The sequence below is a fragment of the Phragmites australis genome, chromosome 16 (genome assembly GCF_958298935.1).
Source record: "Phragmites australis chromosome 16, lpPhrAust1.1, whole genome shotgun sequence".
In the NCBI taxonomy this organism is placed as follows: domain Eukaryota; kingdom Viridiplantae; phylum Streptophyta; class Magnoliopsida; order Poales; family Poaceae; genus Phragmites; species Phragmites australis.
In genome coordinates, this window is record NC_084936.1 from 29,107,812 (window position 1) to 29,124,274 (window position 16,463).

General features: G+C 48.5%; 3 protein-coding genes and 1 pseudogene across 3 annotated transcripts; 1 reads left to right on the forward strand and 3 right to left on the reverse strand.

Annotated features, from left to right (window-relative positions):
• Positions 1 to 1,893: 1,893 nt before the first annotated feature.
• LOC133894729 (NEP1-interacting protein-like 1) lies at positions 1,894 to 3,530 on the reverse strand. Its single transcript, XM_062334891.1, has 5 exons — positions 3,175 to 3,530; positions 2,868 to 3,046; positions 2,659 to 2,742; positions 2,377 to 2,559; positions 1,894 to 2,282 (listed from the first exon to the last, which is right to left on the reverse strand). The coding sequence occupies exons 1-5, from the start codon at positions 3,311 to 3,313 to the stop codon at positions 2,160 to 2,162; spliced, it is 708 nt and encodes a 235-aa protein (XP_062190875.1). The 5' UTR covers positions 3,314 to 3,530; the 3' UTR covers positions 1,894 to 2,159.
• A 1,112-nt stretch (positions 3,531 to 4,642) lies between these two features.
• LOC133895221 (cation/H(+) antiporter 2-like) lies at positions 4,643 to 7,509 on the forward strand (annotated as a pseudogene).
• Positions 7,510 to 12,669: 5,160 nt separating this feature from the next.
• Positions 12,670 to 13,455, reverse strand: LOC133896332 (auxin-responsive protein SAUR36-like). The gene has a single exon (XM_062336911.1). The coding sequence runs from the start codon at positions 13,303 to 13,305 to the stop codon at positions 12,871 to 12,873; it is 435 nt and encodes a 144-aa protein (XP_062192895.1). The 5' UTR covers positions 13,306 to 13,455; the 3' UTR covers positions 12,670 to 12,870.
• A 2,264-nt stretch (positions 13,456 to 15,719) lies between these two features.
• LOC133895222 (auxin-responsive protein SAUR36-like) lies at positions 15,720 to 16,157 on the reverse strand. Its single transcript, XM_062335377.1, has one exon. It carries the CDS (start codon positions 16,155 to 16,157, stop codon positions 15,720 to 15,722), a length of 438 nt encoding a protein of 145 aa, XP_062191361.1.
• Between the last annotated feature and the right edge of the window lie 306 nt (positions 16,158 to 16,463).

Genomic DNA, 16,463 nt, shown 5'->3' on the forward strand with positions numbered 1-16,463 from the left:
AAGTTCTTCATCAACTAAGCAGATCATGTTTTCGACAATGGGTTCTATGACGACTTTGGACCCGACATCTATGTGAAGCCCGATGAATCGATGGGAGTTCATTAATCTCTAATGATGGATTTCGATTATCAATCCATGGAGCTTGAACGTCAAGATTATTACTCACGTGATCATATGGCTAGTAGATCAGAAAACCCAACTACAACTATGGCCTCAACTTTCAGTAGTTCTCGCTAGTGAGTAATCGTCAATAAGAATTATGAAGTTTCAAATGATGAACCTCGCTTCTCGGATTTTGATGCATCTACTAACAAAGGAGACATGCTAGACTATGGCATCAATGCACTTCCTGTTGATCTACTAGAGAATCTGGTCACACCGACTAGTCCTGGTCATGAGAGCCCTAATGCGAACAATATTGGATCATGACGATAGAGTTCAACTCCGTCAAGGTTTCCCTCAGTAGCACATGTTTGCAATGAACATGAACGCTGTGAGGACCGTCAAACACCACCCGACAATATGCTCTTTGGTTCATTGGCCCGACAAGGCAATAACAAACAATTTACTTCTGGCACTGCTCGACGCCTACAGGGTGCTAGGACTCTAATCTCTAACCCACCTCCGGAAGGGTTAGATGATCCTAAAGGAGCACAATGGTTGCGGGAGATTGCCAGAATTATCATCTTTGCACAACAACGGGCAGAAGCTTCTAGTACGGCAAGATCTACCACCCAGGCAGGTAGTTCACATCGACACAATTCTGACCAAGATTCCCCATGTTGATAAAGAGAAGCTAGACCAACATACGAGAGAGATCGTACCCGCAAAAGAAGAATGTGTCATGCAAATCACTATCCGTGAGATCTATGCCACAACATAGAACACCGTGATATGGTGGAACCCATCTCATGCAAATCATTGAGTACCGGATTGGCACTTTGGTGGTTACTAGACGTAGGGCTTTCACATCCGACCTTCGAGCAGTACGCTAGCCGAATATAATTCAACCCAATGCGATGGAGAAGTACGATGAAAACTCTAATCCATTAGAATTCCTTCAGATCTAAACAACTGATATCCAAACAACCAGAGGAGGCGAGAAGGCTATGGCCAATCTGTAGGAATCCTGCAAGGAAGCAAATGAGGCATCGCCGTAATATAGCTCTAGATGTGGGGCAAAGAAGGCACCGCTGATAGCAACTCGGCAAGAAGGATGACATTGAGGAGGTGGCGGAGGATCGGTGGACACATAAATATCGCCATGGAAACCACCACAGAGGGCTATAACCACAAAGGGGAAACTTATTTGGTGGCTAATCCTACTAGGAGGCACTAGATCTAGATAGAGGGTGGGTACCCGCTCCTCCTTGCCGCTGGCGAGGTCACCGGAGAGGAGGGTGGAGGGGGACCGAGAGGGTGGTGGCACCCAGGAACCCTAGGGGCGTGCATCATGAGACCCAAGCAAGGGCCTTGCCTTTTCTATTGATCACCACCTCTCCTTGTTCCCATTAGTGTATAGCTAGATGTCACGTGTAATCAACGATTTGATACCTCTTTAGAGGTTGAGGTTGGGAAGGGTCATGAAAGTATGCAACTATTGATGGTACTTGGATGACTCCTCCTTGGTGGATCGAGCCGTAATTTACAACAAAAATTAGGCCTTAATGCAGAATATAGAGAGCAAGGCCAGTTGGGCCCATTGTGCCACCTTGCGGGAGGAATTGGGATTTTGGGCTGATCTGCTGCGATACTTCCGGCCTGGCCGGCGGGCGGGCTTGAGAGCCGAGAGCGAGAACTGAACGGACAAGACGTTCGGTCACTGAGTCACTTGTACTCACAAGTGACAACCGATAAACATTCAGATCTCTTGGGGACGAGGACAAAGCCATGTATGGGCTAATCATCAAGTATACTAACGAACAATGAAAACAAAACTCAATGTTACAAGGATTATTTACAACCATTCACCTCTGGACATATTTACAGTCATACATCTCAGCTATACGAGTATCTGTACGTCCTCAAATCGACGAAGAAATGAGCAATCAAGGTATGAAAGAACGTCGGTGTGCATGCAATCCCGAGCTGAACAACCAGCGCGCGCTCGTGTGTCTGCACGCACACGCAGAAGATATCCTAACGGAAAGCGCAACGGCCTAGACCGTGCGCCGACACAACGGGCACGACGCGTGCCGTAGCAGCCAGACGTCGATGCACGGCAGGTGGAACGTGTGGCCGCACTCCGGCAAGCTCCGCGCGGTCTCGCCGGCCTCGAAGTCCTGCGAAGATGATCAGCAGGTGGCAACAACAGTTAGCCGACCGAAATCTCTGCAGAGTCACGCAGTACAAAGACGTGTGATCAGCAGTGCAGACCTGAAGGCAGACGGAGCAGCCGATTCGCTCCCCGCAGGCGTCCACGACGGTGCTCTCGGTGAAGCTCCTCACGGGGAGCGCCTCGATGGCGGCCATCGGCATGCCCGTGGCGTCGGCGGCGGCGGCGGTGCCGTCCTCAAACATGTCCGCCATCTCCCTGAACGGCGAGTCCACCGCGTTCATCTGCAGCAGCACGCCCAAGCAAAAACAGGACAGCTTAATTTCGTAACAGCATGTTGTCTGACGCGTGCAGGAGCTCAAAGTGCAGGTCATGATCTGTACCTGACTGTCGACGGCGCTCTGCACGGCGGGGTCCACCTTGTCGCGCACGAGGCGGCCGGTCAGGAGGCTCCAGATCACATCAAGCTGAAACATTTAGAGCAAAAAAAACTTGTTTTTGAGTCAGCTGGAAATGGTTCAAATGGATACAACCTTGAAATTGACTGCTAAATTAATCTGGATGCATATGCTCGAGACCAGTAATTACATACCACGTAGAGAACGCTCCAGATCCCCGACTCGTGGGAGCGCCAGATGGCCATGGAGGACTCGACGACCTCCATCGACACCACCGCGCCGGAGATGGCCCCGATGCCGGCGCCGCGCACCAGGCCGCTCTCCGTCGCCAGGCCGATCAGCGCGCCCGTGATGGCCCCAAGGATCGCGCCCACTGCGACAATCACCGACGTCAACAGAATGAGTCTTTTTTTTTCATGAACTGAGGCTGCACCACTCGACGCCACGACGATGGAGAAACAGCACACGACCATCAAATCTGTAAGCCAAGAATCTACCGACCTGCGGCGAAGACGAAGGTGACCAGGCCCCGAACCACCGCGCCGGCGACACGCGCCGGCAGACGGGAGACTGGGTGTCCGGGTCCGGGTGATGCGGGAGAGAATGATGATGGGCCGGCGGAAATCGCGGTTGCCTCCATGACTGCTCGCTCGCTCGCTCGCTTGTCGGTACGGATGCTGCGCGCAGGAGAAATGAATCGTTGATCGAGTTCTAGAGGATGAAAGATTGCAGCGCGTCTGGAAATTTATATGTTATTCAGGAGGAGCAAAAAGTACATGCACAGTGCTCCGAAGCGCGTCGATGTAGTTGAAGACTTTGAGCGCTCCAGACCAGAGATGCTCTCTCTGTCTGCCTGCCGCGCGCATAAATGCCAACCATCCGGCACGCGGCTGATGGCAACGGCGGCGGGTGGTTGTTGGCGCCTTCCGCTTCCTTGCCTCGCTCGCTGGCTCTCTTAACGGCTAAGCTTCCCTCTTCCCCCATCCCCCTGCCCGGCGGTCAGGTCAATTTCTGTGGACGGACTGCTCTGCAGGTGAGGTGAGGTGACAACAACGGACAAGTGTTCCATTTGGCTTTGTTTGGTTTCCACGGGAAATAAAAGCTTTGCCTGCAACATCTGACTTGCTCTCCTTGTGCTCGGTCTCCAAATGCAGGTGAAAAGTATCCAAGATGACGAAGAACGTCCGTTAACATGCGACAACTAGGTTGGATGAGGCTGATGCAAAACGATCGGGCTTTGGGTGACGATTGAGTTGAGAGCTGCACCTGCAAAACGTAAATGGACCGCAAAGGCTCTGGTCCGCTTTCTAATCAGTTTCATCGTATCTTGCAGGCCCAATTTTAACAATTTTTTTATTTCTTTATCATATTTTTCAAATTTTGTAATTTTAGCGTACGTGACTGTCGTACTTCTAACAGATGACATGTAACAAAATATAGTATTCTATTACTTCAAAATTCAAAACACTATATTAATAGTCATGAAAATTTTTGAAAAAAAATATATGATATAGAGAATACTATCATCTAGCTTAAAATATTAAGCTCAAAAGGTTACTTATGAGAAGAAAAAAATAAATTTTAGGGATGCTGAAATTTTTACTTACTCAGCTGAAAGTTGTCTTTTTTTGCTTCTCGTTGTACAAGCAACTTTTTGAGCTAAAATGTGCCTCTATACTATAGTTTTTTTTCAGATTTTTTTTGACTATTTACATAATGTTTTGAATTTTGAGAACAATAGAATATTGTATTTTTTTTTAATCGGTTGCTCCCCTTCTAGACGTCTATCTGCTATTTTTTCAAATAGGCACCTAAAATTTCTAAATTTGAAATTGTAAAATAAAAAAATAAAAAAATCATTCTTAACTATGTGTGCGTCCGTAACTCCCTGTCTACAGTGTGGTGATAGATGCGAACCGCGGCCGGCTGCCTATTCCGGGGCGTCCCCCCGGCGACCAACACGAAAGTCATGGCCGTCCCTCCAAAAATGGACGGAAATGTCCAGCACCAAGCTCCTCCGATCCGTCCCCAAACCACCCGTGCGAAACCAAGAGCTGCATGCACTCGAGCTCGCCGCACTACGCCCGGAGTCGAAGTCCAAGCCGTTCAGCCAATTAATTGCACAGGAGAGGAGCCTTGCCGATCGCCGTATTGCCTGGGAGCCGGAGCTAGGCTAGCTCTCGCACTCGATCGGGCGCCCTCGGCGGTGGCGGCCGACTGCGGGGCTGGACAATGGCTAGATCATACTATATCTGTCCCAAGATCGACCAAATGGTGGCCTCGCCCATCCCCGGCGTCGCCCTGGACATGCTGTTCCTCGTCGCCATCCAGGCGCTCGCCGTCATCGTCCTCGCCAAGTTCCTCCACCTCTTCCTCCGCCGCTACAACCAGCCCAGCGCCGTCTCTCAGATCCTCGTACGTACGCGCCCGTAACTCTATGGTTTCCGAGACGTTTGATCGGATTGGTACGCTTGAGGTTACGATAATGGCGCTTGCTTTCAGGCCGGCGTTGCCGTGGGCGGCATGGGGCTGCGCAAGGTCATCCTGCACGTGGACGTGGACAACGTCGAGGACATGTATGGCGGCTACATCTCCGCGGCGCGCGTCGTCTACATGTTCCTCGTCGGCCTCGGCCTGGACCTCGCGGCGCTGCAGAACGCCACGCGCCGGTGCGTCGCCTTCACCTACGCGATCGTCGCCGCCAGCCTGCTCGTCGCCGCGATCGTGTCCAGCGGCTTGTACGGCAGCATGATGCACTCCCCTGTGAAGACACCCGAGCTGCTCGCCGCCACCCTCATGGTAGCGCTCACCAACACCTCATCCATCACCGTCTCGCGGATCTCCAGCGAGCTGAACCTCACGGTGACGGAGAACGGCCGCCTCGTCGTCGCCGCCGCGATCGCCATCAACCTCATCTGCGTCTTTGGCGACGGCGTCCTGTCGTCCACGACGCTTGCCAAGGAGAAGAGCCAAGACATCTACCGCGGCTCTCCCCAGATCAAGAACGGCTTACTGGCGCTCGCCGTGGCGAGCGTCGCCGTGTGGCTGGTGCGCCCCGTCGTGACGCGCATCAACCAGCGCAACGTCGGGCAACACCACGTCAAGACCCGCGACTTGGCGCTCATGCTTTTGGCCATCTGGTTCATCAGCAACATCCCGCAGTATCTTGGCTTCGACGGGATGCCGACGAGTCTTGCGCTGGGGCTGGCATTCCCGAGGGAAGGCCCCGCCGCACGTTCCGTCGCCGCCGCCCTTGTGCCCCCCTTGAACGGCCTGGTCCTGCCGTTCTACTTCGCCACCATCGGCATGAGGCTGGACTTCAACTCCATGTCGGGCGCGATCATCGTGCCCGGCATGCTCTTGACGCTGCTCGGCCTGGTGGGGAAGGCCATCGGTGCCGCGGCCGCCTCTGCGTACCTCAACATCCCGCTCTCCGACGCGCTGCGCTATAGCGTCCTGCTCAACGTCAAGGGCCACGTCGACACCATGAACATGAAGTTCGCCAAATCGGAAGGGGTTGGTAACTTATTATGTTACATACTACGTACTTGAGCTGCACAAACGTAAGAATTTTTGTGTTGAACGGTGCAGGTGTGGGCGGAGCAGGCGCTGTATGCGATGATCATCGGCAACTTGATCAGCACCATCATCGCCGGGCCCGCCGCCGCCGCGGTGCTGCGCAGGGAAAAGGAGGCGTACAGGACCAGACACCAGGCCGTCGAATCGTTGGGCGCAGTGCAGGAGCTGCGCATGCTCACTTGCGCTCACAGCGCGCACGCGGCGCCCGGCATGCTCAGCCTGGTCGAGCTCCTGGTGAGCGCGCCCCAGGCGCAGCCCGCCGTCCACGTGCTCCATTTCTTCGAGGTCGGCCCCGACCACTCCGCCCGGACGCCGTACCACCAGCAAACGCGGGACGACGACGGCGGCGGGGAGGGCGAAGGTCCCGATGCCATAACGCAGATGAACACAGTCGTCGACGTGTTCTCCCGCGCGACAGGTATCTCCTTCCGCCAAATTGACGTCGTGAGCCGCCGCGCGACTAAGGATGCGGTCGTCGCCTGCCGCCGCGCGGAGGACGCGCACGCCAGCCTTCTGCTCGTCCCCTGCTACAAGGAGCAGAGGTACGACGGCAAGATGGACTGCCGCCTCGAGGAGCGCCGGAAGCTGAACCACGACGTGCTGGCGCGCGCGCCATGCACCGTGGGCCTCCTCGTGGACCGCCCCTACAGGAACAGCGGCACCAGCTTCCAGGTGCCCATCAGCATCGCCCCAGAGAGCGGCAGGACGCTGCTTCACCCGTGCAGCGACCGGGCGGTGACCCACGTCATCGCCGCCGTGTTCTTCGGCGGCCCCGACGACCGCGAGGCCGTGTCGTTCGCGTCCCGGCTCGCCGAGCACTCGGCCATCGGGCTGACGGTGTTCCGCTTCGTGCAGCGCAGCACGTACGACAGCGTGACGTCCTCCACCTCCCATGCCGCCGCCGGCGACGAGCTGGACCTGGCGTTCCAGGAGGGCGACGCGGACGAGCGGTTCTTGTGGAGGTTCTACGAGAACTACGCGTCGAGGGAGCTGGCCATGTACGTGGAGAAGGTGGTGGAGAACCCCGCGGACGTGGTGGAGACGCTGGAAGGGATGGCGGGGATGTTCTCGCTGGTGATCGTGGGGCGGGGCGGGCGGCAGCCGGTGGAGCTGATGGCCGGGCTGGAACGGTGGGCCGAGGCCGGCGGGGAGATGGGCCCCGTGGCGGAGATCCTGGCGTCTAACGACTCGCTGGAGATGGGGTCCGTGCTCGTCATGCAGCAGCACACGGTGGCGGCCGCGCCTTCATGCCTATGACCATCATCAAAAGAGGCATGCGAATGTAAGATTGATTGATTGATTACACAAAACAGAACATAACAGAACAGCTTGTGCATACTTAGGTGGATTTCTGGAGTAGGATGACCGAATTTGGATGGTCAGTTTGAGAGTAGAAAGACGATAATGCAGAACTTGACCTTTTGTACCGTGGACATTTGTAAGATTTCACTTACCATGAGTACGTTTCTTTGGTAGCTAGAGCTTCTCAAGACAAGGTGAAACTTAACAAAAAAAATTGAATATTGCTTTGGTTAGGGTGCGCCATGCAGTAGTGTAAAGCTAGCGCGACTCTTTGAGCCCCAATAGTAATCTACTGTAACAAACCCTCTCCACAATAAAATAAATTTAATATTATTGTGGGCAAATGACTCACGTATAAGATATTAGAGCATCTCCAAAAAATCTCTTTAAAACTTACTCTTTATATTTCTATATATGGAGTCATTCTAAAAAAAAAAATCCTCCCTATATTGCTATACTCTTCAACAGACTCTATATACCTCAATCCCTATATTCTAACGCCTCTCTCTCCTATCTCACCGACGAGCGGACCCTCAACCATCATCTCTCTCCCCTCTCCCTTTCCTCTCTCGCATCGAGCAACACAAAATCAAGGATAGAGCAGAGCATCTATCCAAGCAAATCCACAACTAGCTTCTCTAATCCATCTCCTTGTGGGTTTACCAAATCTAGCAGCACCATATCCCTCTCCATTGCATCTCCCCGCTGAAGAGCACCAAATCCACCATGCCATCTCCCTGTTCCTTGTAGCAGCAGCACCACCGTGTTCAACCGTAGCTCCATGACTCACCCGAACTCCTGCATACACGTAGTAGAGCAACAACGAGATCCACTGCCTCCTCTCATCTCTCCACCCAAATCCAACATCTCGTCGGCAAGGAAGAACATAAGAAAGAGCGCGAAGGCAGAGATGAGGTCGGAGAAGAGAGGCGTGTCGGGTTCTAGCCATGACTTCCGGAGGTCACCAAGGAGGCGCTCAAGCAGCGTGGCATCAAGTAGGTCCTCAAGCTGTCACCCCGTCGTTGAGCTACCGCCGCTCCGTCCCTTCTCGCACATAGCAGCAGTAGATAGACTCTCTCCTTTGTCACCCGCTCCTCACCTCCACGCGCGCCCCATCTAGTGCCCCACTTCTCCGTGCCGGCCCTGTCGCTCCCCAAATTCTGCTCCATCTCCAGCGTCATCGTCATGCTGACTTTCCTCAGCGCCGTCGAGCTCCGGCGATCGGCGTTTGCTAGCTGACAGCAGGACAAGTGCGTGTACTCCTCTTTTTGACCGGTGAGTGGGCGAGGGGTGGGCCCGGGTGATCGGGCGTTTTTTGGAGCGAGGGGGGGCTCCCCACAAGTAGCTAGTGAGAGGGACGATTTTGGGCTTGGTAAATATTGAGAGTGAGATTGGAAAGCTATTGGAGCTAGGATTTAAAATGAAATTCTCTAAATTTAACTATTAGGTGTAAGGTTGTGAGACTCTTGGAGATATTCTTAAACTGATAAAAACAGATACTACAATTGATCTTAGCGAAAAGGTCAAGTAAGGTATGGATTGCTGAGGCATGGTGCCTCTTACCCTGTCTCCGCCAGCACGGGTGCTATTGGCCCACGGTGTGGCACTAATATTCTGCAAGTAATGAGACGACGTTTGTAACCTGAGGGTATAAAAAAACTGAGCTATGTTGGGTTCATAGTAGTGGCCAACCAAGCCCATTAACCAAGGCTTGATGGAGTTTTTTTATTTATATATTTTCTATTTTCAAAATTATCAAAAATGTGCAAACATTTTTAAATTTTTTAAAAATACACTCTTTTCATCCGTTTAATGAGCAATATATTTAAAACTCGTCCTCTAACTAGACAATTTATTTTTTTCCCAACCAAAGGACGAGAATATGGCATTTCTTTAATAATATTATTTTATTAAAAAATTACAAAAATAATAGTTAAATTCATAAAATTGTAAGAATAAGTATCTATCGGCACGTGGAGTACCGACAAGGGATCTATCGGTATTCCGCATACGACAACCTACGTGGCAGTAGGTTTGGAGGTCTGTCATCATGCATGTTGTGTCGAAAAGGTATGTCGAAGTGCCGACATGCCCTTGGATAGACACCGCTATGAGTGTCGTGCTACCTGTGAGCTGATAGGCAGGTAACATCTTTTTTTTTCTCATTAATAATTTAGGAATAATCATGTATGACACAACCAGTGCTCAGTATATATCCGTGCAACATCCTAAGAAGAATTCAAACTATAGAAAATATCAACTATGGCAACACGAAAGCTAAGGCAATGAGAAGAACGAATGTTGAATGACCTAAAATGTTTGTTGCGGAAATAGTTATCCAAATGATAGCACAGAGTGGTTTATTTTTGTCCCTAATTTTGGTTCGATATAATTTTATCGATATTTCTTTATTTAGTTGATGTAAAATTGTACGAGTAATTTTTTTTAGTGAAGTAATATTGGTAGGATACGTAATCTAATTTTTCGAACAATAGTAGTTGTGCACTCCTTTGCTGCCTTCCCATGAGCTCCTCCTGACGCTTCAGTCGTAGTTTCTCCTGTTGTTGCTCGTACTCTTAGCGTTCATAAGCTTCTCTCCTCTAACGTATCTCCATGTTGAATCACCACTTCTGGTGCTCATTTTGCTCCATATCCAATCATTCTATAAAGTCACATATAGGTGGAGAAGACTAGACAAATGAAATAAGAAGGACAATTAGTAAGTCAATGCGTAAAATCGAATGAAAAGTACCACATGAGTAATCAATATCGTTATACCGTTGGGTACTCATACGGACCATATCGAGAAGGGTCGTACTTGTAGTTGGTACACATGAAGAAATGTCTATCATAGATGTAGGAGATGTATTGGGACTCGTGAAATCTACAAGGGTCGTCACAGAAGCACATCAGCGGTTCGACCCCCTAGATGGGCTTGGTAGAGCCGATGAAGACATTGCAGTTGAGAGATCTAAGGAATGAGTGATCTATCCATGATTTAGAATGAGGTTATTTATAGTGGCTGGGGGCTGGAGTATAGGACAAATAAGCAGAGATTCCCTATGAAAGCTAGAAATGTTGTGCATTAATAATTGCCAAAGATTTCTTATGAAAGTTGTTGTTTGGTGTGGTCATTTTATTCTGCAAAAGTTCAGAAATGAGTTATTGTTCCCTCTGCATGGATGACAGGGAATCCTATGAAAACATTGAGCTTAAAAAACGTATTAGTAGAATGATAAATTTCAATTATTTTATTGATAAAAGTAAAGTACATCACATACCAGAGTCATCGTAAATATTCATTGCTTGTCTGTACCTATAGTACATAAGGCAATATGCACTAACTCATATCCTATTCGTACACCATCTATGGCAAGTTATAATGACATATATTACTCCATCGCTAAATAAAGTATGCCTTATGGAAAGATATATTGATGAGTGCAAGAAAAGATGGGGGTTGTGCCACAGCTCCCGACTCGCACCACTGAAGCCTCACCTTCTAGCATCGTCGTCCCCGCATCCTCCTCGACACACCTCGATGACCAGAAGCCACCACCCGCACCTCATTCTTCCCCACGGCCGGTAGCCCGAGCTCATCCATCACCTCCACACCGACCCGCCTCTCTAGCCATTGTTCGACCAACCCGACCACACCATGAGCTCCCCCCACACCGAGTTGAAGCTCACATTACCCTTCCCCCTCCCTCTCTCCCTCTGAATCGCACCACCACTATGAGCCTCAAGCGTCACCGCCGTCAATGAGCTGCCTCACCAGTGTGCATATCACCGTGACCCCTCAAATGGGTTTGCCTCATCACGCTGGTCCTCCTAGTACCGGATTTTGACCAACCCTCGCTGTTGTTCATCACCGGTGACCAGTCAAAGTCAGGTAAGACCGATCCTCTCCCCATCTACTGTAGCTTGACTGAAGTCAAGCATTTTGATCCGATCAAGGGGGCCAAGACCCATAAAACAGAGAGACTAGGTATATCTAAGTAGAAAAAATAGATTAATTAGATTTTTAAAATAATGGAGAATTGATGAAATAAATATCTTTTGTACTGTTTTAAAAAATAAAATAAAGTCATGAAACCCTACGCATCACTTGAGAAAGGAAGCCAACAAAACGATCTGTGCTGCGAGCGTTGAAGCATGAGAAAATAGCATTTAACTCCTAAAGCTTTTTAGTCCGGTTCCAACGTAGGAGCATGTAAATGACGGGAAATAAGTTAAAAAAAAAAATCTCCCGTTGGACAACAACAGTCAAAATAGAAAATATATAAAAAAAAAATCGGGCATGATGCACAGCCGAGCGACCGCTACAACCCACGAGCAGACGACTCTGTCATCAGCACGGATGACGAAGACGGTGGTTTTGAGCCCATCCTGGTCCTGGGGCTGGGGTGGTTTCAAGAGGAGATGCTCGGCGCGCGGCGGAGAGGGATGGTTGCGGGGGTGCTCGGGACACGGCGGCGGCGCTCCGGTGATTGCCGTCTGCGTGGTGGGGGCGGGGCGATGATCGAGCACACCAAGGTCGGGGGCGCCCTCTTCCTTCCTTCTTTGGAGTGGTAATTGGTACGAATTCCACATTTCCGTTGCTAAGAGTCCCGGTATTGTATCAGTAAGACCAGAGATTATGTAATCTCTTTTCGAGTTTGGAGCATATCTGCTCAGATATGTATGTACTTGCCTTCGGGAAAGTAGAAGCTGAAACTTTTTTTGTTCCATTATCTAAAAAAAAAGACCAGAGATTATGTGCAAGTACAAGTGTACAACTGTAGAAGATGATCTGATTTCGTGCAGATTCGGGTGCAGTTACTTAGGAATTTGGATTAGTCGCGTTATCCAGTTTGTGGCAGTTATTTATTTAGGAATTTCGTGCACCGGATTCTGAATGAATTTTTTTCTTAGCTCTTAGCACAATATGATAAACAGATGGAAATACTTTGATTTCCTGGTGTTACTGCCCTTTTAGGATGCAGTAGCTCCACATGTAGAGTCAAGACAAAGGAGGCTCGCTAGACCATGGATTTACTCTGATTGCACTGTTGTTTCTAATGTGCAACCTACATAGCATCTTGTTTGGTAGAGTATAAACCAATGCTATTTTTTTTTTCGCGGAAAGAGAGTGCTTGATTCCTTCTTTTCTATTCATAATGTGATTATTTTTACATGCATCCATCTGCACACCCACAGTACCATTGGAAAAACATTGCACAAAAACCGTGCTCCAAAGGTACAGTTGGGAAAAAAGGTGGAAGGGAAAAAGATGGGAGAAAGCAAGCTGAAAGCCCTTGGTATGTATCTTCATCTTCAGGAGCTGCACACAGCAAATTGCTGGTTAAGTCCACTGGGTGGTTGCACCATTCTGCTTGGGTGGTGGCAAGGCATCACTACGGAACTGAGGAGTGCCCTCTCGACATCTTCGGAGGCCTCTCTGCTCAGCAAACACATCACATACTCCAATGCTGCCGTATCACAAGGCAGTGTGATCCTCCCTTCACTTGCAAAACCAAACTCCTCCTGTGACAGCTTCAGGAGCTCCACGAAGACTGTCGTGCGGAGGTATGCTAGGGAGATCTCAAATCGCTTCCCATCGGAAGAATAGACAACGCAGTTACCCTTGCCTGCAACTAAGCTGCAAGACGGGTTGATCTCCTTGTCCACTGCTGTGACCCTTCTTCGCCCAATTGTGCCCATTCCCTGCCACTTCTTGGACAAATGAGCTAGCTTCTTTGAGCTGATCATGGTTCCTTGTGTTGCCTTTCAAGGAAATGGACTCTTGTATTTGAGATGAAATGATCTGAAACAATTTGGTGCGTGTGGTGATGGCTTGAGCCAATTATCATGTATTTATAGGAACAGATGTGGTAGGAGGGTTTGCATCTTGATCTCGGCTATCACAAATGGCAAGCTGGCAAGGGACAAGGCCACGAGCCTCCTTGGTGAGATGTTCCTATCTATGGTTGCAATATTCAATCAACAAGACCATTGTTTCTCACACGGTGGAGCCATCTTTACTGGCTTGGTACGTGATTGCCATCAGAGCGGGGCCGGGGCTTAACTTTGACACTAGTACAAACTGTTTGTTCCAGTTCTTTTATTTTGCTTTATCTGAGATATCATACGTGAGAACTGACTTACTGTCCCTTGTTACATAGGTGCAATTCACTTGACACTGTGTTGTTCAATGAGAATGTCTTTTAATGAGGTATATCACTCAGCCCCTTATGATTTTATTTGCAGAAACTATTTTATTTTGCATTTGCTGAATATGCTCTTGTCTCTTTTCCTGAAAGTGCTATGTGATGGAAACAAGATGACATAGTTGCGAATTAGCCAACACATCTTATATAAAGATGTTTACATCTAATGTAGAAATATGTCGACCAGTATTTTTACCTTGATATATAAACTTCTTGTGTAAGGCTCCTTCTCAGACAAGAGCATATATTTTGCTAATTTGCTTCTATGCTGAGCTTAAGAATGTTGGTCTGTGGATGAAGTTTGGAACCAAGGATTTCATGATGGTGTTGAATATATAGGTGAAAAAATGGTCCATGTGGTTAAAAAATGTTCCATGGCTTTTGTGTACTAGTTATCAACGAGACAAGTTGGCAAGCAACAGGGCCATGAATCTATTAATGCAATGTTAACGAAAGGTGGCACTCCTGCCATTTTCCTGAAAAAAAAATAATGGAGGCAGTGTGAGTTTGAATTGGATATTGCTGGGCCAAATGTTGGTGCACTGTGGTCTTGCAGATGCCATAGTATGGACTTGGTAGTTGGATGATTGAATCTGTATTGTTAGTAGCTCCGCGTTGGATAGAAGCATTAGGTAATCATCTTACTCCCAGCTCTTGTGAACATAAGGACAGGTTTAGAAAGAATCAGTTGGAGAACGACCATCGAAAAGATTATCAAGGATGGTTCGTGAGTCCTTCCTTAGCTTATGCCTGATGATGAGCTGCAATACTGAGCCGTACAGTGGCCAAGAGACATGAGGGCAGCATGTAGGGTCCTGAGTTTAAGAACCAGCCTCCTTTGGTAGTTGTGTAAGGAGAACTGGACATGTCGATAGGCTAAATGTTTTTGCCAACATTAATTTGGTTAGGACGGTGCTGATTGGTTCAAAGAACTTGCTTGGCAATTTCTTATCGTCATTGTATGTTGTGGTCCAATTAGTTCCCAGCATCTCACGTGTCCTCCATTTCCTAGTTTCTTCCTGCAATTCCTGGTAGCCCTACAAGACTGCAACTATCTGAATGTCATTTTGGCCATTTCTTTTAGCAATTGTCAGTATTTTGACCAGTGTTGTATGGAAAACCTTACAACCATTTTTTTGCGCTGAAATAAGCTTATCTCATGTGCATATCTGATTCCACTCCAGGTGTTAATTACATTCTGGCATTCTGCTGAGTTGGGCATTTCAAGCTCTCAACTCCATGCCCTTTTCTGAAAATATATTCTGTGTTTAGAGTTTTCGGGTGATACTTGATAACAAATTTCATTGTGTAGTGTGCAAATCTTTGGATGCTTTTCCTGCATCTCCCTTAATGAAAAATCGGCCACACACCTACCGTAGCCATTTCAAAAAAGGATCAGAGATCATGTTTAAGTACAACTGTAGGACGATGAACTGATTTCGTGCAGATTGGGATGTTGTTACTTAGGAATTCAGGTTAGTTACCTAATACCAAGTCAGATCAGGCATCCTCTGACAGTTATTTGTTTAGGATTTTGGTTCACTGGTTTCCGAAGGAAATTTATTTCTTAGGTGCTAGCACATACTTCTCTTTTAGGATATAGTAATTTCACATGTGGAGAGTTAAGACAAAGGAGATTTGCTAGACCAATAGACCATTTGGTTCACTCTAATTGTACTTCTGTTATTACAGTTCAAACATCACATACATTCATTGGTAGAATCTTTTTTGGAAGCAAGTTCATTGGTAGAATCTTAATCAATACAACTTTCTTGTTTCAAGGGCAAGCTTGATTCCTTCTTTTCTAATCACAATGTGATTATTTCTACATGCATCCATCTGCACACCCACAGTACCATTGGAAAAATATTGCACAAACACTGTGCTCCAAGGTACAGCTGGGGAAAAAAGATGGAGGGGGAAAAGAGGAAAACAAGTTCAAAGCCCTGTATATCTTCATCTTGAAGAGCTGCAAACAGCAAATTGCTGGTTAACTCCATTGGGTGGTTGCACCATTCTGCTCGGGTGGTGGCAAGGCATCACTATGGAACTGAGGAGTGCCCTCTCGACATCTTCGGAAGCCTCTCTCCTCAGCAAACACAGAACATATTCCAGTGCTGCCGTATCACAAGGCAGTGTGATCCTCCCTTCACTTGCAAAACCAAACTCCTGAGACAGCTTCATGAGCTCCGCGAAGACTGTCGTGTGGAGGTATACTAGGGGGATCTCAAATCGCTTTCCATCGGAAGAGTAGACAATGAAGTTGCCTTTGCCTGCAACTAAGCTGCAAGACGGGTTGATCTCCTTGTTGACTGTTGTGACCCTTCTTCGCCCAATTGCGCCCATCCCCTGCCACTTCTTGGACAGCTGAGCTAGCTTCTTGGAGTTGATCATGGTGGCTACTTGCTTTGCCTTTTAAAAAATGGACTCTTGTATTTGATATGAAATGATCAGAAACAATTTGGTGTGTGTGGTGATGGTTTGAGTCAATGATGTATTTATAGGCACAGATGTGGTAGGAGGGTTTGCATCTCTGTCTCCGGTATCACAAATGGCAAGCTGGCAAGGGAGAAGGCCATGAGCTTCCTTGGTGAGATGTTCCTATCTATAGTTGCAAGATTCAATGCACAGGACCATTGTTTCTCACATGGTGGAGGCATCTTTACTGTCTTTGTACGTGATTGCTACCAGAGTGGGGCT

What these genes read in the sequence shown, in the direction of transcription:
- LOC133895222 (XM_062335377.1), bottom strand. Translation starts at nt 16,157, where the DNA reads ATGATCAACTCCAAGAAGCTAGCTCAGCTGTCCAAGAAGTGGCAGGGG.
- LOC133894729 (XM_062334891.1), bottom strand. Translation starts at nt 3,313, where the DNA reads ATGGAGGCAACCGCGATTTCCGCCGGCCCATCATCATTCTCTCCCGCA. An exon ending in CACCTTCGTCTTCGCCGCAG is followed by an intron (nt 3,047 to 3,174) that starts GTCGGTAGATTC and finishes TGATTGTCGCAG; the next exon opens with TGGGCGCGATCCTTGGGGCC. An exon ending in AGAGCGCCGTCGACAGTCAG is followed by an intron (nt 2,560 to 2,658) that starts GTACAGATCATG and finishes GTGCTGCTGCAG; the next exon opens with ATGAACGCGGTGGACTCGCC.
- LOC133896332 (XM_062336911.1), bottom strand. Translation starts at nt 13,305, where the DNA reads ATGATCAGCTCAAAGAAGCTAGCTCATTTGTCCAAGAAGTGGCAGGGA.